Consider the following 22,686-nt stretch of genomic DNA (forward strand, 5'->3'; position numbering starts at 1 on the left):
GCTCTCTTAACTCTCAGATGTTCACGTGTTGATTGATTTATTTGGTAAAAAAGGCTAAATGTTTTAATTATATTTATTTTAAAATTGTTTATTACTTGTCTTTTAATATTTAATCTTGAGTTTCTCATTGACATTCTTAAACCTTCTATTTAATTTTTTACTTTACTTAGTAAATGAAGCCATCATACTCTAATGTATTAGGAAGACAAATGAAAAGGAATGAAACTGAAATGAATATATTACAAGTTTGTCTCATGTGCATGCATCAGTGCTGTTTTCCATCCATGCAGACTGTCAATGTTTATAGATATTATGTGCAATTTACGAGTTTGCGCCAGTCAAAACACAGATTAGTGATGTCTTGCTGACAAGTGAGAATGAAAGCAGGGTTTTTTATTAGCCTCCTGTGTATTTACACCTCCAGCAATGCTTGCACCTGAGCTATTTACACTGCATTTGAAACCTGCAAATCCTGGTACGTGATTACTCTTATTTCACTAAAATAAAACAACAAGTTTTGATTCACTTTTTATTAGCTAGTTTTTTTTTAGTACTATATAAAATTAATGTATTTTCCACACACCTGTCTTGTTAAGGGTTATTTGGAGAACCATATAAGGATATACTATACAATACCAGTCAAAAGTTTGGACACACTTTCCTATTAGTTTCAATGGGAAAGTGTATCCAATAAATTGTTACCTGACAATCTGATTGACACTCCACTGGTCTCCAGTAATGTGACATTAACACGGCCACTGGAAGAATTGAACCCAGTAACTGTAAATGTTGTGGCCTGTCTCTTCCCTAAATACTCGTAGAAACCGCTCCACTCTGAATTCGGAGAAAAGACGTCCACTGGAACTGTCACAAAGACAAAGAAACAGTCATATTAAGAATGAAGTTATATACTGTATGCATACAGTATTTGTGTGTGTGACTTGGTCTTTTTTGAGAATCAGCTGGAGAAATGTTGTCAGCTGACATTTGCCCAGATACACATTAAAGGTCATGAAAAAGGATGATTGCCACAAAAAACTTAGGATGATGATTACCCTCATGTGTTTGGCAAAAAAAAAACATACAAAACAACCAGCTGTGATTCCCTCAGAGTTGATAAGGTCAGTCTGATTCCACATTCACTCAGCTACATGACTCATTTCAAACTCAGCTGTAGCGTTCTTGGAGAAATTTACCCAACTTTGATTCCAAAATCTTTTTACAGACTTACAAGGTAATTTAATGGTATTACATCTATGTGTTTCCATCCATTAATTTACTTACTTCATCTGAACCTACTTACAGCCTGCAAACAAGACAGTTTTTTTTACCATCCAATAAAAACTGCTCAATCTAATAGTGGCCCACATAATAACAATTCACTGCAAAGTCCTATCTCATTATTCATTTTTTTTCTAGGAAATACATGTTGACAGATCAGGAAAACTATATAACGAAATCAATTTAAAATGGGGCATAAACACTCAGTGATGAAATGACCTCACTTCTATTTAATGTTCATCTGTTGTGTATGTACTAAAGCAAATGCATGTTTTGATGTTTGTCATGCGTACCACGAATCTTGTTCTTCTGGACATCGGACTCTCCTCTATCTTTAGGATTGACTTTTACTCCAACTGAAACATTAAAAAAGGTATCAAGTTTAGTTGAGCTTACGTGGTATGTAAAATATAACAAATAGTTTGTTAAATGCAAGAATAGGGGGAATTATGAAAAAAGAGCTGGTAGCCTGACTTCTGTCTGGATATAAACCTATAGCACCATGAGTATGTGATATAAATAATATAAAAACTAATCTAGCTGTCATTTCCCAGAGGCTGAAGAGTGAAGAAATAACATCAGGGTGATAATCTGAATTTATCTACACACAGGTGATTGTTACAATGAGTTTTATTTTCAGGTAGAAAGATAGACCCTTTTACATATCATGAATACAATGTCAGTACCTTTACAGAGTGGTGGTTTTCCTGACCATCTCCCATCACTTTTACACGTTCTATGCTCTGATCCCCCAGCCAGATAGAAAGCCTCTTGACACGTGTATATGAGAGTATATCCCAGAGTAGGCAGGTCCATAGATCGAACATCTACGTTACTAGGCGTCTCTGGCTGTCTGCATGAATGAGCTGAGTGATGGGGGAACAAAATAACAATATATATATATATATATATATATGTATATACACCAAGTTATTATCATTAATAACTAAACTAATAGTTAAGATTTTTTTCAATATTTTACAAGCAAATAATAGTTTTACCAAGGCTGATTACTTACCAATGCACTCAGGTTGAGTTCCACTCCAGGTTAAATTTTCTAGGCACGTTCTTGTTGTTGAACCAAGGATGTGGTAGTTTTTGCGGCACTTGAAGGAAATCTTACTGCCAACCTATATATCATTACGGAATAAAAACATGATTTTAAGTGAACACAGTATCCTCTTGAAACCTGCTACAATCACCAATAAAAGATAATCGGTACTTTAAGCATCATCAGCAGTGCATCCAGCCCAGCATACTGACACTAACACAGCATACAGGCAGCATTCATCTCTTTCACTCATCCACTTTAAATGTGCGTTGATATATTTTTCATTTATGTGCATTTCCCCTGTTTCTTCTTATTCCGCCATTCTCTAAAAAAACATATCAATCAGCCCATATGATGGAAAATTCCCTCTGCTCTGATCCCTGTCTGTGTGATTTAGATTCCCTTTCTCATGTCATGGTGTGCAGACGTCGTAAAACAACAGCTATAACGGTTTATTTCTTTTTAGAAACAATGGTCTAGCTTTAAATTAAAGAAAAATCCTCTTGTTAAATAATTTTGTATTAATCCCAAAACTTACTACTATTTCTTCAAACCACATTTAATTATGTACTGTATATCTATTTCCTATTCTTTTCCCTTTGGTGGACATAATAATTTAGTTACAAACATCCAATCAAACATTGCTACAGTAGAATCACAAGCTGTTCCTGTGGTTTATTATGGAGTTTAGCCCTTTATCTCGTTGTAGAAATGTCAGAGAAATGATAATATATAATATATCCATTTAAGCCTTCACAAATTAAGGGATTTGGAAGATAGCTTCAAGTCCATTAATGAGTGAGCAGCCATATATTCCAACATGTTTTTATTATCCACATTATTATTTCACATTTTCACCATCAGTCAAAAGTTTGGAAACATTTTCCCATTAGGTTCAAAGGGACAGTGTGTCAAAACTTTTGACTGGTACTGTATGTCCAGTAGTTTATTCATTTTTTGGCCTAAGGCTTCCTTTTTGTGGATGTTGGTGCCAATGTATTCTTCTTGCAAGACTACCACTGTTTCTTAATGGCTTTGCCACATGTTCATATCACAGTCAAGTGAAAGAGCACTGCTGCCATTTATGGCAACAGTTTATAAAAGTGGTTAGTTATCCTTGTACACTTTTAAAATCACTTTATCAGGTTCAAAGTTTCAAATTTGTTATGCAGTACTTGATTGAAAAAGGTGCATCAGGCTGTAAACTTAAGTAAGCCTGCGACCAAAAAATGACTAAATGTCTTATTTAATTTACAGAAAATGAACTAAAACCTATGAAGAAGTATTTTCTTAGCTGTTGTTATTGTTATTTCTAAAAAGAATGTAATTTATATATATTTCAAGTGATTTACGAAGTTTAACCGATATACTATTTCTCACCTGAAAGCCCTGGGCCATTACTGGAATACCATAGGCAGGAGTTCCTGGATCACGACAGCTGTTGAAGGCTGGGTCTAAACACACACACACACACACACACAAATTCAAAAAATACGCTTTGATTGTTTAATTTTTTTCTTTCTCTCTGGAAAAAATGCTTTTAAAAATGCATACATGAGAATTTAACTGCATTTCAATTCAAAATGGTACAACAGTAAATAGAAAATATCCCAGGCCAAAATTGAACAGAACTAAAGTTAAAGTGCATTTTTAAGTACTCCAGCTCTGGTTGTTCTTTGATTTAGAGTCTACAACATCGTATATTAGTTTTACCTTTAAAATGTTTTCATCCACACTTTTCATTAATAGGCATTAGCATCTGACTGCAGCTGGGAGTTGGGACTGCTGCTGCGTGACGAACAAGGCTTTTGTGTTTTACATGGGGGAAGGGCCTGCAGCAGCACTAGCTGCTCATTCGCCGTGTTTCCTTTACAGGTATTTACAAAATAAAAGTAATATTTCTACAATTTCGACAATGTACAATTGCAGGTGTTTCCATTGAATGGTGTGTAGCACATAAGTCTTTATTCTCATAAAATCTCGTCCCACGAGACTCCACTCTGATGAGGATGGAGATTTCTAATTCTTTGTAGAACACCACATCAACCTCGTCCAACATTAAACCTTCATTAAATCACTAAACTTATATTGTTGTGGCGTAGTCCTTGTTCATGATATGATTGTATATCTTCACAACAGTTTATTGATTACATGTTGAATTCTGACATAAACATTGGCAGTGTTTTGGAGGACAAAGTGTATGGCATTTTCTTTCTTTGATTTACCTATACAGGCTGGTTGTTGACCACTCCAAATCCCATCCGTTTGACAGAGTCTGGACGAAGAGCCTACCAGCACATAGGGGGCATGACAGTAAAACCTGACTGCTGACCTGTGAATGAAAATAAATACTGTATTTAAAAGTAAAAAATAAAAAAATTAAATAAAAAAATACAGCACATGGATAACAAGGGTTATTGTTCTAAGTATATATTTATTTGAGATGCTATTTCTTAATATATTCATGTTTAATGGGATTTTCTGCTGGTCTCTATCTTTCCATTTTACATTAGGTTTACATTTTCTTGTGTAGTTTTGCCCACAAATCTATAAATATCAATGTTGACTTTAGAATGTTTCTCACATACATCCAGCTATACGGCCAAAAAATAAATAAATAAATAAATAATTCTAACTTTATTGGCACATTTGGTAACCTTGATGTTAACAACCAAAAGTTCCTTATTTGCTTTTTTTTTCATATATTTGCTTCCTACAGCAAATATAAACAAAGCAGGTGTGACAGGTTATTTAAAGTAAATTAATGCAAATTAAAGGAAACACTAAAATTGTCAAACAAGCAGAAATTTATCTTACATTTTTAAGAAATTTTTATCACTACTGACCGATAAGTAAAGGTGTTCCCCTCTCTGAATCCTCCCCCAGGAGAGCCAGGATCACCACACAGGACAGCTTCAAAGACAAAACATGGACAGTTAGAACTACTGCTGGTTTAAAATGCTGACAAGACAAGACTGTATGTTGAGTGAGGTTAGCATATGCGGTGAGGAATTAACTTACGTAAGCACTGTGGGACATCTCCTGTCCAAGTCCCATTTCCTCCACAGGTTAGCACAGCGGGAACAGAGAGCTGATAACCATTGAAACAACTGTAGCTAACACTCGATCCCCAGGAGTGGTCGGTCCCTTCCACTTTGCCACGGAGTACTTGTGGGGGAGGTCCACAATGGATTACTGAAACAAAAACATAGCACATCATGTGATAATATGATAAACATCAATAGTTTAATGGATAAAATGGCATTTCACTGAACCACATGACCAACTCTCAACCTGTGGAACCGGATTTGTGTAGCTTACATGCTTTGTTTGCCATGTTCAGAGATATACTTAATATAATGTACATCACAGGGGTCTAGTAAAAGTATGTACTCTTAGCTGCAGAAGTGGGTTCTGGTGCAGGCCATATGTGGTGTCAGGCCACATGACCTGTTCATTAATGTGAAGGTGTGTTTTCAGCTTTGACAGCTTTCAGCCAGCCCATGTGTGTGATCCAATTAGGACTGAGACTGCTGGCTTGAGTCCAAATTGGAATAGAAGGTCAACAGGGAAAACCAGATATGGGGAAAAATGAAAAAGGAACAGAGAACCTTCAGGAATGCAGATGGAATGGAAACGAAAAAAAAAAAAAAGCCAAAGCTGCAGATGGTTTTGATCACCATATGGATATTTACTGTTTTAAAGCTGCAGATGACTTAGAAAATTTTTAAGGTTACCATGGTGAATACCTAAATATTTTGACCTATGATTATATATTATCTGGCACAGGAACAGCACAGGAACAAGTGTGTGTCAGGGCCGATAGCGTCTCCACTGTCACTTCAATGGCTCAAGTGGAGCTTGATCGAGGCTCCCTCGAGGCTAAGGACCAGGTCTTTTAGCTCAGCAAATACCCGTGGGCCAGAAAGGACTAGCTGTGGTATGCGGTGGTGTCACAGTGAAAGGCAATGTTTACCTGAGGGCTGAGACAGGGAAACTGGTTCCTTAAAAACAATGATGTTCAGCAGCTCTCAAATTCCCTATTTCTTTTGGCAGCAACACAGTCTACTGTTCATTGTTTTTTGTAACATTTCGAGCATTGCAGCATATCTAGTTATATGAGGAAAAACTATAAAAACAGATTATGTTTTTGCTGCAATCGCCTTGCAATAAGTGCAGGCTGCCCAGAGCATTGCTCCACCACAGGACCCAGATTCAGTCCTGCAGGATTCAGTCTGGGTCACATTTTTTTTGTTTTTTGCCATTAATTTTGTCAGTGAGTTGATTTGCTTGATTAAATGGTTGAAATGGTTCAAATAACCAGTTTAAAATAACCCACTGATATTAATTAAGAATTTTCCCTTGACATTTTTAATTCAATTGAATGTTTATGTCTTAAGCTAAAAATCTAACCAACATTTGCATGTGGACTACTGCAATTCCTAACTACTGGGCTACCCCAAATATGCTTGGAAAAGTCTCCAGCTGATCCAAAATGCTGCAGTGAGAGTTCTGATGAGAACTAGTGGGTGAGATATTTCTTCAGTTTTAGCTTCTCTTCATTGGCTCCCTGTTAAATATAAAATAGAATTTAAAATACTTCTCTTCACATATAAAGCTCTTCATGACTAAGATCCATTGTATATCAAATATCTTACAGTTCCTTTTCCCAACAGAGCACTTTGCTCTCAGACTGCAGGTTCACTTGTGGTTTTTAGAGTCTCTAAGAGTAGGATGGGAGGCAGAGCTTTCAGCTCTCAGGCCCCTAGCTTACGGAGCCAGCTCCCAGTTTATGTTCGGGAGGCAGCGTAACTGCCATAGGCTTAGACTGCTGAGGGACATCCCATGATGCACTGAGTACTTCCTTCCATTTTCATCTTCCTGCTCTTTATTGCCATTGTATAAATTGATATAATGACAGTGTCATTAACTTGCTCCTCTTCTTCTTTCTCAGCAGATCTTCCTGGCTAAAAGTTGTGGTTCTTGTTGATCCCTCTGTCCTGGCCTCTCCACCTCCAACTGGATGAGGCAGATGGCCGCCCTTACTGAGCTTTGTATTGCTAGAGATTTTTCCTTCCTGGTAAAAGAGTCTGTTTTTTCCTTTCCGGTGTCGCCCACCGCCCATGCTCAGGATCGGAGATTGAATCAATGACAAGATTCATTGCAATCTTAGTTTTCTTTAGTTAGACATTTCTTTAAATGAATTAGCTTGTATGAATACTGTTTTTATAAAGTGGACTGATGAGGATTTCTTTTAATTGATATAATAATATATTTGATATATCATTTGATATATTGATATATAATTGGTATTTTTTCTATTGATATGATTTCAAAACCCTTTGCCATGTAGACCTTAATTTTGCAATTATCAGTGTAAAATGCTGATATCAAATTGTCCATCAACTCAAAAAGATTAAGATGCATTAAAGAGGCATCATATAGAATTTAATCTGGAATCATTTGACAGCATGCTGTTTATGTACGATTAAGTTGTTGAGGATGTGCATCATACTTGCAGTGTGCTTTACGTGCATTGATGTCTATGCAGATAACTTCATAACACGATAAACATCTCTGTGTGTGCGTGTAACTAACTCTTTGAGATAATGATAACCATCTGCAGAGCTTCAAACATCTAATAAAGTCGGTGTAATTCTCGTCTAACTAGGAGACAGATGGTGTCATGCTCCATTCACTCTGCTGTAATATACAGTGCACACATGCATACAGAGCGAGTGCGCTGCAGACAGAAACAAATATGCAATTTAAAGTGAATACATGCAAACAGCATATCCTGTGTATAAAGCAGACACCTATATATATATATATATATATATATATATATATATATATATATATATATATATATATATATATATATATATATATATATATATATATATATATATATATATATATATATGTACGTAGGTGTATGTATTGGATTTTGCCCTAAAATGAAAGATGTTTATGAACATTAATTTTATTTGAAAAACCTGTGTAAGTACTAGGTTAAAATGGGTCTTTTAAATATTTATTTATTTGTACACAAATGATCTTCCCATATAAAGATCATAATATAGATATTTATGGAAGAATTGGTCCCAATTCAAAGAGAGTAAAGGTCTGCAATAACCCCTTGTGGCACTACAGAGTCATTCTTTTTTCCATTTTTTTTAACTTTTTTTCACAGTTTTGAAAATGCTTTAAACTACAAGGACAACATCTCTTATCAGTAACTTGGGGATTTCTAAGCAGCCACAGCTTGTAGCAAGTTAATTAGTGAATTTCTGGTTTTGTATGTCTTCTGTGTTCTAAAGAAGCCATGAATGTCTTATAGTAATTTCCTGAAAATTTTAGTCTCATCTTTTACTATTATTAATTCTCCAGTCTTTAAGGTGTTTTACTTGTTGTTATTTCCATAAAAAGACCCATACACCTGCACACTAGTCAATGCCAGATTTTCAAAGCATGCAGTTCATCCTTTTATTGCTTTGTGACTTCAGGAACAATAGTTGGTGGCTGGCCAGCAGCTAACAGGGATTCAAATTAATCACTGTATGAGTGTTTTCTTCTCCATAAAAACAACTTTGTTGTTATGGAACAAACTGTAACTGTCTAAAAATGGAAGAGCACACTCTTATTGACTTCAGCATTTAATATTCAGGACCAGTATTTCTGCTGGTCTCTGATGCCTAAAGTAGACTCTGTGTCTGTAATTGAAGGTTTCTGAGTCTTATATTTCCTTCTTGTGTCTCTCTCTTCTTGTAGGATGAGGTGACCTCACAGCCCAGAGGAAGAGGAGAGACTCTCATTCCAGCATACTTATGTATCTTTGCTGTTCTGTTCAATGCAAATGCTCACACTTTTCCCTTTCTCCAACTTTTCTTTTTCTTATGTTTCTATTTTATTTTTTTTTCTCTTGATTTTTTTTACTTTCTGACTGCATGCCTTTTTCTTTTCTTTTTTAGTCTCTCAGCACCTCCTGGTCCTTTAGTATCCCCCCGCCCTGACCACCCTTTGTGTGTTAGGCATATTTCTGTTGGGGAACAATTGGACAAAATTGGGCCAGTCAACATATTTTATGTGTTTAATCCTTTTCTTAGTGGTGGTTTAACGGTTTGGGGTCAGGTATTGATTTGGCTCTTTGTTTCTACCATCACTCGCTTCCTTTTTCACTTGTTTCTCTTTTACACTCCCTGTTGCACGACTGATGGCTCACCACATTTTCCCCTTTCCCTTTTCCATTCACTTGCTTTAATCTCCTCTTCCACCTCTTTTTTCTTCTTCTCTTAATCTCTGCATTACTCAATGTGTGCTATTGTGTGTTTTGTGACTCTCTCTGTTATAATCTCATTTGTTTCCCATGACACCTCTTCATCCCTTAGATTTTCCCTTCTTCTCCTCCTCTCTCCTCCTTTAACACTGCTAGTCTGTTTTTCGTTCCCTCCCACACCTATCACTCCTTGTCGCTGCTTTGCTTACTCAATCCTTCTTTCTGTGCCTCAACTGATTCATTTTGCCTGTCAAGCCACAGTTTGATAGGTTGTAACTCTTTTTCTGTCCATGCTTGTGACCACACATGAAAAAACAGTTTTGAGTTGAATTAAATTAAGCAGATTGAAGCAGGGGAGTTGAACAAAACATGTTTGAAGTCAAATCTAAGGAAGAATAGAATAGTGAGGACTAAAGAAGGTGGCAAAAACAAAAAAAGAAAGTGGAATAAAATGGAAGAGAAATATCAATGGAGAGCTGATTCGGCCTTTCTGCTTTCTTATTCTTTCTTTACACTTATAATTTCCACTTCTCAATTTCTTACCCTGGTGTCATTCTCTATCACCTACAGTATCTTTTACTTCTCAGTTTTTTTCTCTCTGCACCCCTCTCAGTAGCCTCTATCATCGCTTTCTTAGATTTTTTTTCATCTCAGTTCAAAGCCTCTGCAACTGAGGCAGCCAGCAGGAGACTTTCTGTTTATGGGAAGAGGCGATGGGGAGGATCTCAGGAAACATCCCTTTTTGCTGATAAGCTAAACTCTAATATATTGACTTTTCTACAGCTCTCACTCATTTTATTGTAATAGATCTTTAAAAAAAAACATTTAACCACATTAAAACACTATTATTCTTACTTTAAGCTGCACTGTTGAACTATTTCACATTTTGGCTCTTACTAATAAAGGGAAATTGTGCATCCATCTTGCATCCTGTCTCTTCTTTACGCTCTCTCCAGCCAGCAAAAGTCAGTCTAATGTTGACTCTTGTCTTATCTCTTGCTTTGTCACTTTCTCTCTATCTTCTCCTCACTTCCTCCTATAAAGTCCTCTTAAGTTTCTTTTCTGATTCAGTAATGGTGCATATTCAAAACGGCCAGTGTGTTGAAATGCAGTTGCTGATGTGTGATGCAGTGCCATAAAGCAAAACACAAAGTATCTAAAAATGCTCAAGAAAGGTAGCAAGGGGTGTGAGAACATAAATTTCCACAACACTTGCTTCTTTACATTTAGGCCACTGAACACATGAATGTGTCAGCAAATAGTCTGGACCATTTGCTGTCGCTGTGTGTGACAGTGCGTGCTTATAAGAGTTTGTTCTTTCTGCTGATTTGTGTGCTGCTTTCCGCTTGCTCCCCACTTTCATGGATACATACAGATACATGCTATATAAAAACAGTAGGGAGTCTCATCTGCTACTCGGAACATGTTGTAAAGAAAACACAGAGATTTCCACACCATAATTCCTGGATCACAAACTGCCTCCTGCTCATTCTAGACATCCATTACCCCCACTGCCTTTCTTATATTTCCAGCTGGGAGAGTGTATCTCTAGCAAAAACCCTCCTACTGGGGTGTGCAAGTGTGAACAGCAACTGCTGAAAAAAAATTGACCAAAAGGTCCAGACTTTAAAATCTCTGGTCTTAATGTGAGAAAAAAGTTATATATATACTAATATATATAAATAATATATAAACCCATCAGTTTCATAAAGGCTTCACTTTCTGGGCTTCACAGTGATGCATAAAATCCATTTACAAAACTCAGCACCTCTCCCAAGCCATGTTGTAATATGTACTAAAGCTGTGAAATCTTTTGCATGTGAGAATGCAAATGCCAACAAGAGATGCAGATGCAAATGTTATACATTCAGTAGGTCCTCAAAATGACTAAATGAGCCTATATGTTAATAGAGAATAGTCTTCCTTGAAAAATTCACAGCAAGTAAGTGTGCATTCTGATTAGAGGTGATATTTCATACATTCTTTCAGTTGTTTTTCACACATTTGTCATACATTATTATGGATAAATAAATCACATTATAGATAAATCGGTAGTCATTGTAAGGCATACTTTTAAATGGGTAATGCTTGGGTTATTTTTTCAGGTGGGTTTGCCTGGGGCGGTCGGGCCCCGTCGGGTTCCTGGGCGGGGCTCTGCTGGGGGGAATGGGTGGCCCTTGGGCCTGTGGGGTGCCTGCCCTCTGTGCAGCCTGCGCCGCCATGCCCGGCGCCCACTGGGCCTGCTCACCATCGCCCTGTAATGCCCGGTGCCCCTGCCCCATCGCGCCAGGGGGCTCCAGTCTGGGGGCCCCTCTGCTTTGGTCTGAGTGGGCCACTGCTCTGTTTGGCTGTCCTGTGCTTGGTGCTCTGCTGGGCCTTTGGGGCCTCGGGCTCCCCCCGTCTCCCGCTGATGCTTCGGGGTGTGGCGTGATCACGGCCCCTTTGCAAGCAGACATTTCTTCCTTGTTGCATGGCCACACACGCACGTTCACACGTGCATGCCCACAAACGTGATTGTCTCTCCTGACTAGATGTTGCTGATGTTTGTGTTAGTACGTTTCTCTGCAGGTACGTTTGATGACTACTGTACTTTTTCATATCATCAGTATCCTATTTACTTTATGTATCATGTAGTACTGCGGTAGTTTATATTGTTTTTTTTTTTGTGGTGTGTTTTAGGCAGCCTAGACAACTGTTATTTACACATTTTAATCCTGTCCTTTTCTCCCTTTTTTCCCCTCTTTCTCTATCTCCCTGTCAGGTTTGGCACTGACATATAAATACTAAAGAAAATAAGATTACAATAAAAAAAATATATATATATCAAGGACAGCCATGTATATATCATGTCTCCCTTGGTAGAGCAAATCTGTCAAGCAAAATATGGCACACAGACCACCATTCTGTATGTTAGGATGCTGGACAGGCCAGGGTAAGAAAAAAAAAAAAATCAGGACTGGACTGACTTCTGGATCCATCATTTCCGTTTTTGACATGAAAGCTAAGCTTATTGTGAAGTACTAGAACAGAAACAAACATTTATGTTGTTAGTTTCCCATACCTTTACAATTGGGCTTAGTTTGATTCCAGGTGCCATCTTTGGTGCAATGCAAAACATTGCGTCCAGGTCCACTTGGTTCCAACAGGTGACCAGGGTTACAGTGGTAGGTCACTGTGTGGTTGAAGGTAAACTCACTTTCTACATAGATCCCATTTGCAACAGGTCCAGGGTCTCCACAACTGATTACTGAGGGAAGTAAGACAAAAATGTTGGTAATGAAGTCATACGTTCTCTAGTCAGGTGGTGTTGTTCCAGCTGGATGAGTTAGATTTTTGGAAATGTCAGTCTTATCTCTTTGCCACAAGTATAAATACTTACTGTCCTTTTTATTATTGTGCAAAAAACATTTACATTGACAAATTATCACAGATAGCCTTTCTTCACTTCCTTGAAACACTTGAAATTACTTTATTTCCTCCATCTTCCACCATGTTTTCTTTTTTCTTAAATTCCTGTCTGTCTGCCAACCTACACAAGCTGAACTATTAGATACAACAAATTTAACCTTCTGCAGCCTTGTACCTGCATAGACATCAGTTACCCTGTCCATGCACAATTTATAGTCCTTTTGAAACCTCTCTTTTAAGAAATAAACTCTGAAAATGCTATCTGTAATGACTTTACCTCCATAGCAGAACTTCAATAAGACTAGCTAAACCATTAAAATCATCTTACCTGTGCAGTCTGGGGGTTGTCCCGTCCATGTCCCGTTTGTTGTGCAGTGTCTGGTAGTCAGGCCTGACGTTTTGAAGCCCTCCCAACATGAGTAAGCCACTGAGCTGCCGAAAGTGATGCCATCACTGAAGACAATTCTGCCGTGTGCTGGCGTGCCAGGGTTACCACATGATACCGCTGAGAATTCAGAAAATACCAATCAATGTTAATTGACCATGGAAGTCAGTAAGAGCAATACTGTCTTCCTGTCACTCAAGGCTGATCAGCTGTGGGCTGTGATAATAAGATTATCACTGGAGTCAGCTGGAAATAACATAAAATGTGTCCTTGAGGTATTGAGGCTGATTAATTACTAAAGGTTGTTGGAGTGATTCCCAGCACTAAGTAGCAGATGTACAGTGTTACAGTTTTGTGCCCAAGGCCAATGGAAGGTGCTAATACATCTACAGCATCAATTATAAAGTTGTGTGATAGAGGGAGTACATTCACTTTCAATCTTAAGCTTTTATATATCAGGACATTAAAATAAAATAAAAATCAGGGTATTACTGGGTCCTAAAAGTCCCTAAACATATACAATGCCAGATGTACAAAAACATATTATACTGTGGCATTATTCAGATAACAAATCTTAAGCTAAAATGCAGAACTAGTGTGTGAAAAACTAAGTACATCCAATAGCTTGAAGAACCATCTTTAATATCTGTATGACATTGTCAGACTCACTTTGTAATGCTGCTTGAGTTCAAAGACGTTTGTGGGTATTGGGTTATCCAAAGGCTGAGGTCTGAACTTTGGACCATTGACAAATCTTGATTCTTATCTCTCTCTCTTTTTTTGCCATTCTGTTGTAGACCTACTGCTGTATTTGGGATCCTATTTTTGGTGCTGTATTTTTGGGATCCTGGGATCCTATTGCATTAACCAATGCTTCTGCATTTAAGCTTTGTTAAAAAAAAAAAAAGTCAATTATATCACATTTTGTTATTTGCTTGAAGCTCAGTAACTAATTTTAAGACATTGTCTTGATCTGTATAACCTCATTACTGACAGAGGGTGTTATATCGTTTTCACACAACTGTTTCTGCCTAAGTGTCTCTGAGCGAAGCTCAAAGTGCACACGGTCCAGGGATTGCATTTTAAGGCTGTTGTTAAAAATAAGTTAGATTCTCAGTCAGATGAAAGGTTTGCAATTTCTCAGACAAACAGAAGGAAAATGACTATGATGAAGGGTTACAGAACTAATTGTGAGTCAGTATTTATGAAACATGTCCTTCTGAAGTTGTTTTGGGGAGAACAGTGTCTCAGCATAGATAGTAAAGAAAGTACATATCAATAATTTCCACACTGCTGTGCATTTTCACTTTTGATTGAACCGTTGTTAAAAGTCATAAAACTCCTTTTCTCAGTTTTCACAACTAAAACAAAGGTTTTCCTTTTGTACTGTAATAAAACTTCTATTTTCATCCATGTCATGGTAATAGTTTGTTATGGCATGTCAAAGACTACTTGTTTTTTCTTACAAGTTTCAGAATCATATTCCAATAGTGGGCCAGAACTGTCAGGGGAAGGCATTTAAATGCATTGAGGAAAGGTCTAAACTAGCAATCCATCGATCTTTAGTTTGCTGCCACAGCACATTAACAGAACTGGCAGGAATTAGCAACAAGCCACAGCCCATTTCACTAATAGGATCATGACAGCTGACAGTCCTTAACAATCAAACAGCTATTGATGGGGTTCATTAGTTAGAACCTGTAAGAGCTCAGTCCAAGCCTGCAGCTTGCTGTTTTTTGTCTGAGAGTGTTAGGGTATGTGTTATAGTAGCAGACTATAGATGTGCATTTGTCTGGAAGTGTGTATAGATTTCTTTGTGTTTGTGTCTCAGTGATAGATGCCTTACCCTTTCTGAATCAGCTTTTAACCACTATTAGCCTAATGAAAAACAACTGTAGACAGACATAAATAATTAGCATTACACAAACATAGACTTTGGCATGGTGTGTGGGTGTTTTTTTTTTTTTTCTTCTTGTTTCATCTGATAGCACAGAGCTGTATTTTCATGTACGTTTCTCTACAGTTCATGTAAACAAACTAAGACTCAAAATAGGAAAAGATATTTCAGAGTTGGTCTGTATTACATCTAAAGCGCCACTGGTACAAGTCTAAAGTCCTGTGCCTTGCTGCTTTAGCTTAAAGACCCTCATCACCCCTTTCACCCACCTCTAAAAAAAGGACTAAATCCAAATATATTTATTGCATTTAGATTTCTGTTGATTCTCATATCTTCTAAGCAGTAGCGTTGTTAGACCTGACAATATTTTCTTTTGTACTTACTAAATTTTATTGAACAACACATAGAGTACAGCAATTGACACGAATTATCAAATGCAAAAGATCCAAACTAGTAGCAAGCTACATACACATATTTCTGTCAACATGATCAATGACTGTTTTTGCTCATTTAAATCAGTGCAGCCTTTATGCTTTTGAAGTTCTACTTTTAGCACACTGTTGATGTTATGTGTCATAGTCATGCAATAATATTCAAGTATTCGCTGATACTGTATGACTCACTTCTAACAGGCCATCAACCGAATACTAAAAACCACTTCAGAGTACACTGGAGTTCATGTTCTTTTCTTGTTTTTCTTCCCCAGTCAGAAAAACTTGGGTGGGAATATGGAAGGTAATGCAGGCAGCAGTATGGGATGCCAGTTTCTTTACAGCACTATGGGGACCCACTTTAATTTCCCCTTAAATCCCATGGGCTTAAAGAATGGCTTTGAAAATTGGTGCTATATAGGATGCACGTTATTAGCACAGTGCTGTAGATGATCCAGCTCAGTAAGTCAGCAGTGACACATTTCATTTCTTTGCATCCAGGCTTAGTGGGCTATACCTACATAAATAAACACACACACACACACACACACACACACACACACACACACACACACACACACATATATATATATATATATATATATATATATATATATATATATATGTATATATATATATGTATATATATATACAAACTGCTCCTTCCACAAACCTCTTTCTTTATGCAAATTTCTCAGTTGAGCTGCAATTGTTACATTTGTCTGCACAAACATGCCATGCAATTTAACTTTAAATAACTGGAGACACATATTTTATACTTAATGTAGTAGACATCTTAATGTAGTAAGAAATAATGTATAGGCAAAGAGTGAGCTTAAATTACACAGTATAAATATAATGCACATTGTGTAGGGTACAGCCTATATAATGTTCTTTAAGCCATGCCTGATTATGAATGAGTTGCTTCATGTGCCAAGTGGCCTGATGCTACTGTATGCTCTGAAGAAGAGGCTAACCTCCTCGACTTTGGGGGCTGAGCACATTTAGACTTCCAAAAAAATGCAGAAAAAAGTTAATATTTCACAAAAGCACTATGGTTTTTCATTTTATAGCATTGTTCATTTTTGCCACAAGGTTTTAAGGAAACTGTGTTGAGACCCACAGATAAAAAAGACAGGGGTGACTTGCTATCAAAATGTTTGATGTTTTTAAAATAGGAACTTCTAAATATGCTAAGTTGTCACATCATAGTCCCTTGTTGAAAGCAAGCCTTTCATAATAAAACAGTATCAATAAAACAGGTCTATGAATAGAATACTGTACACAACTCATAAATATCTTTTTTTTTCAATTGAAGAAGAACTTTGATTTCGAATGCTACTAAAATGAGAAATGTGTCAGAAATCAAAAGTGCTTTGTAACTGTTTGTAATGTCAGCTACAGTGTAGGTTTGTAGTGACTTTCTAATGAACTTTCACGAGCTGGTTTATCAGTCATGCAAATGGTCATCGTCACACTTCCCACCTTGGCACACAGGCTGTGTACCACTCCACGTGCCATTGTGAAGACAAGTCCTCTCAGCTGAGCCAATCAGATTATATCCTGCCTCGCAGCTAAAACGCAGGAGGCTCTTGGTCTTAAATTCTTCCCCTCCCAATCGGACACCATGGGGAGGAATTCCAGGGTCTCCACATATTCCAGTACTTGCACCTATAGCAACAGAACAAACATTAAGTTAATGTTCCAAGTAAAAACGACATAAACACACCACCGAAATAACCAACCGCTCTCATGCAGGGCAAAGCTAATAAGATGCAAAAATACAGTGGAAATCACACACTTAAATTTTATCAGTTTAAAGTCCGTCAAAATCATACCAGATAAAAATTAATGTTTAGAAACAGCTGTTTTAACTTTATGTTCAATACTTCTTTAACACGTTTGAGAATTTTTATGTAACAAAATAGTAAGAAGTCTGCTGCTAAAACCTATATATATATATATATATATATATATATATATATATATATATATATATATATATTCTTATCAGAAACATCAACTTTAAAGGAGTCTTCCTGCTCAAGCTGCATCAACACAGCTTTCCTACTTAGCATTGGAATTGCAGTGACACACAAATGCAAACTTTGTAAAAATGTACTTTGCATTTAGGCTATACAAAAATTGTCCCAGCATTAAATGCACCGAGCGTGTCACAATTTTAGCAGCTTAAAATCCATCGGTAGGGATTTGTGAGTCTAACAGGGTGCAGCTCCAAATACAGGGTCTTGCATCTCAATGAGGTCTTCAGCTGCTGGATGGTTTCTGTCCTGCTGAGTGTTCCGTTTTGAGGCCAGCAGAGTAAGCTTATTGCATTTCAGCTATTGAGACAGTAGATGCTGAGTTTGGAAATGATCGGTTTTACTGTTGTGGGATCAGTGTAAGCCTACTGCAGAGCAGCACTTACAACCAGAGCTCCTACACCTTCTTATTCTTTCCTGTTTCTTACACATGCAGGCCTAACCAAGTACTGTATAGTACACATTAGAATAGCATGCACTTAGCCACTTGACTCTGACAGCTCATAACACATGTGCTGTGGCAGAATTTGGGTTCCCCTTCCTGTTGAGACAGATTCACACCTTGTGCTGCCTGGGCCAGAATGATTACACCACTCATCTAATGTAGGGTGGGGTTGATAAGACAAGAGTCTAACACTGTGGCATTTGCTCTGCAATACATCACATGATTTTGTTGTTCTGACGGTCTGCAGGTCCACACTATTTTGGTCTGCACCCACCGAGAACTCCCACTGGAAATCAAAGATAAACTAAGAGGCTCAGCTCTAGTTTGTGCTTGTGCTTTTCTCTAGTGATTCCAGCCAAGAAGGGATTAAGTCTGAAATAATAAGACATCATTGTGGCCATTTGACTGTTTTAGAATGGAAATATTTTAATAACGATTTCATAACACAAGACTTCACCATGATAAAGTGCACAGGTGATTTACTGGAGTTGATTGGCATAATAACTAGAAGCACTCAGAGAGCACAGACCTCCGCCAAGCCATTGTAATTTTTTTTTTTTTTTTTTTTTTGCCAATGATTGTGGGATCACTATCTCCTCATAGTAAAGAATCCCCCCCTCCTCACTTGAATTTAATGGTAGGGGAAACACTGATTTTACAGCAAGAAGGAGACAAGCGCAGAAGGGCACCATGGTCATGTGGTGGCTTGTTTTTGATAAGCTAGAGGTAGGTAATTACAATCAAGGATATGAACAGCTTGCTGCAGGTTTTCATTTATTAAAATGATTAAATGATTTCAAATTATGATATCCCCTAGCTGTGTTGTTTATGACTGGAAATCCTGGAAAATGTTCATGTTAAGATTTAAACTGCAATGCAACTGCTCAACCTGCAACAGCATTAAGAGAAAAACAAATACAATCTTTCAGCCACACCGTCCTAAGCTAACAATCATTTGCTGCTATAACTTAAACCCAGTGTAGTTAGCCACTGGTATGAAATCAAAAGCAAATCCGTCTTAAGGACACATACAAGAAACCCTTTAATCATATTTACCCGTCAGATTAATTTAGCGGCTGTTGCAGTGATGTAGCACTGTGTAAGCTGAAGCTGACATATTGTGTTTTGCTGTGGCAAAAACATCTTCATGTTGACTTGCCTTTGTGGAATAGCTCATGCTTGTTATGCTACACGTTATACCCTTTTTTGACAGCTGAACTAGTTAAATTTTTTACTCACCTACAAAACTAGGTTAATTCTTCAGTTTCGATAAATTTTGCATGATTTTTTTGTTATAGCATACTGTATGACCTGATTGTTGTTGAAAAACAGACCTGCAAAATAACCTTGGCAACTTTATTATAAGACTTGAAGTATAGCATTTTGTATTTACAAAGGATGTTACTTTTGCTAATGCTTTCCTTGTTGACATTGTCAAGATGGATGTTTTATTTTCAAAAACAGCCAGCCAACACCTTTGTTTTCACCATTCTGTGCAAGAATGCACATTTTAAATGCTAATACTTACTAGAAGAAAATCTGGTTAATCAGGGTTTCAGCTTTATAAACTAATTAGCTTTTACCGGTGCAATAGGGTGGTGCTCCACTCCACGTGCCATCCTCCTGACAGTAGCGAGTAACATTGCCCACGAGAACTCCACCAGGCAGACACGAGTACTGCAACACTGATCCATATGTCCAACTCTGGCTTCCAGAAACTACTGCATTAGGTGGTACACCGGGGTCACCGCAGGAAATAGCTATGGACAGGGTAAAAGATTGGAAGAGAGAGTGTGTGTTTAGAGTGTGTGACTGCATCCAACTATAGATTCCAGATACATAACTGCATTAAGGGGTGCAGCTGGGTCACTGCTGCAGACAGCTAGAGGGATGGGGTGACAGCAAGAAAAAGTACGGGATTAAAGCAGGTGTTTGTTGTGTTTGCTGGTGTGTCAAAGGACACAGACAACTAACGGAGAGAGAAAAGTATCTGCATTACATTTTAGCCAAAAAAAAACCCATGATATAGTTGGATGGTATGTGTCCCAACACTTAGATGTGTGCTCATTCTGGCATTTGAAATTGTATAATTTAACTTCAGACCATAAATAATTATTTGCTTAGCTTACACAGTATAGAGACATAGCAGGAAACTTTACCATTGTCGAGTTTAATTGAATTGCCCGAGAGTATAGAAGGAAAAACCAATAACTCACATAAAATTAGATTTACCTTGGCTAGAAAACACAGACAGAATCTCTCCGACTATTCTGTGCTGAAAACTAGCAGAAATCATTCCACCTTGTCAAAGCGACAGACATCAATGAAAAAAATCTGCAATTTTTTACTTTCAATTTGAAGAAATCTGTTTTACAGTGCACAGGTTTCTGGAGGACACAGATATGAAACTGCTCTCAATTTTCTATTTCTACCAAATGACTTGTCCCCTGTTATCTCCCCATACCCCCCAAATTGTATTACTCCATCCTCTCCTTGCCCCTCAGTCATCACCCCTCTCCCCCCAATTTTCCGATAAGACCTTGTTTCTTGAATGTAATGCTCGATGCACAGACACAAGTGTGTCACCAGTGTCTGCCCCTTCCTCTCTTTTGTCTGATTCCCCATCTCTACCTCTCTGTTGCTGTGTCCTCCTTCTGCGCTTCTGTTCACCTCTTTGTGTTTCTCCCTTCATCTGTGAATCAGCCTCCTTCTTTCTATCTCTCTCTAGTTTAATCTCCATGTTTCTCTGAGCCAAGGCAGCTCCCTAACAAGAACATCTATTGCCTTAAGAGACACATGCTCACTTTTTTCTGTACACACATACACACAATAATACACAAACCTTTAAGCCTTTTTCCTTTATACTCTCACCCTTTTTTATGATTACTTCACATTCATTTTATTTTACTTAAACCCTCTCCTTTCCTTTCAGTTTCTTATCCTCCTTGTCCTCATTTCGGCTCTTACTCCTAATATTGTTTTTCTTGACAAATATAAAGACAGAATAGTTATGACTGTTGTCACTGAATTTCATTTGGTCAATTACGTCACTTTAGTTTCAAATTGACACAGTTTTGAGAAGTCTTACATTACATGTTACATATAATCTATAATAAAAGGTATTTTTTTATGGAGGATAAAGAAAAAAAAAAAATATGAAAATGTAGGCAGGTTTTCATATGATGTAGTTCATTTTGGGCAAGTGTAATCATTATTAAATTATGAATGATATTATATCTACATGTCTTCTCCCCTCAGTTTTTAAGCTTCTGTCATTAAACTGCCCAACCCATTAACACTTTGGCTGTCATTTTTAGAATTGCTCACCTATCTGCTGAATTAAACAACAAGGCTGAGGGAGATTAGAACAATATTTTTCTAACAAATGAGCCTCCTCCCTGAGCCGCCACCTTATCGTGGTGGAGGAGTTTCTGCGTCCTGACAATCCTAGCGGCTATGTTGTTGGGGGCTCATGCCCCTGGTAGGGTCACCCATGGCAAAGTGTCTAGGGGAGGGATCAGACGAAGTGCGGCTCAAATCACCCCTATGATGAGGAGAAAACAAGGACCAAGGTTTCCCTTGCCCGGACGTGGGTCACCGGGGCCCTCCACTGGAGCCAGGCCTGGAGGTGGGGCACGGAGGCGAGCACCTGGTGGCCAGGCCTTTGCCCATGGGGCCCGGTCGGGCTCAGCCCGAAAGGCTGACATGGGCCTCTCCTCCCGTGGGCTCACCACCTGCAGTAGGGGCCATAGGGGTCGGGTGCAGTGTGAGCTGGGCAGCTGCCAGAGGCGGGGATCCTGGCGGTCTGATCCTCGGCTGCAAAAGCTAGCTCTGGGGATGTGGAATGTCACCTCTCTGGCGGGGAAGGAGCCTGTGCTGGTGCTCGAGCTTGAGCAGTTCTGGCTAGATATAGTTGGACTCACCTCGCCGCACGGCTTGGGCTCTGGAACCACTGTCCTTGAGAGGGGCTGGACCCTCTTCAATTCTGGAGTTGCTCCCGGTGAGAGACGCAGAGCAGGTGTGGGCATGCTCATTGCCACGCGACTTGGCGCTTGTACTTTGGGGTTTACCCCGGTGGATGAAAGGGTAGCCTCCCTTCGCCATCAGGATTGGGGGACGGGTCCTGACTGTCGTTTGTGCTTATGCACCAAATAGCAGTTCAGGGTACCCACCCTTTTTGGAGTCCTTGGAGGGGGGTGTCGGAGAGCACTCCTTCCGGGGACTCCCTCATTCTGCTGGGGGACTTCAATGCTCACGTGGGCAATGACAGCGAGACCTGGAGGGGCGTGAATGGGAGGAACGGCCCCCGGAGTAATGTTTTGTTGTTGGACTTCTGTGCTCGTCATGGACTGTCCATAACGAACACCTTGTTCAGACAAAAGTGTCCACATGTGCACTTGGCACCAGGACACTCTAGGCCGCAGTTCGATGATCGACTTTGTAGTTGTGTCATCGGACTTGTGGCCG

General features: G+C 38.5%; 1 protein-coding gene across 1 annotated transcript in view; it reads right to left on the reverse strand.

Annotated features, from left to right (window-relative positions):
- The window catches only part of LOC121640431 (CUB and sushi domain-containing protein 1-like), a 344,948-nt gene that overhangs the window by 20,735 nt on the left and 301,527 nt on the right, over positions 1-22,686 (reverse strand). Inside the window, exons 58-69 of the mRNA XM_041986178.1 lie at positions 19,803-19,979; positions 17,218-17,403; positions 13,348-13,524; positions 12,673-12,858; positions 5,354-5,527; positions 5,179-5,245; positions 4,558-4,664; positions 3,713-3,786; positions 2,300-2,411; positions 1,968-2,147; positions 1,575-1,637; positions 703-864 (exon numbers count right to left, since the gene is read on the reverse strand). Coding sequence (XP_041842112.1) covers positions 703-864; positions 1,575-1,637; positions 1,968-2,147; positions 2,300-2,411; positions 3,713-3,786; positions 4,558-4,664; positions 5,179-5,245; positions 5,354-5,527; positions 12,673-12,858; positions 13,348-13,524; positions 17,218-17,403; positions 19,803-19,979 — 1,665 coding nt within the window. The remainder of the gene's footprint in view (positions 1-702; positions 865-1,574; positions 1,638-1,967; positions 2,148-2,299; positions 2,412-3,712; positions 3,787-4,557; positions 4,665-5,178; positions 5,246-5,353; positions 5,528-12,672; positions 12,859-13,347; positions 13,525-17,217; positions 17,404-19,802; positions 19,980-22,686) is intronic.

Source organism: Melanotaenia boesemani, chromosome 1 (genome assembly GCF_017639745.1).
Source record: "Melanotaenia boesemani isolate fMelBoe1 chromosome 1, fMelBoe1.pri, whole genome shotgun sequence".
Taxonomy (NCBI): domain Eukaryota; kingdom Metazoa; phylum Chordata; class Actinopteri; order Atheriniformes; family Melanotaeniidae; genus Melanotaenia; species Melanotaenia boesemani.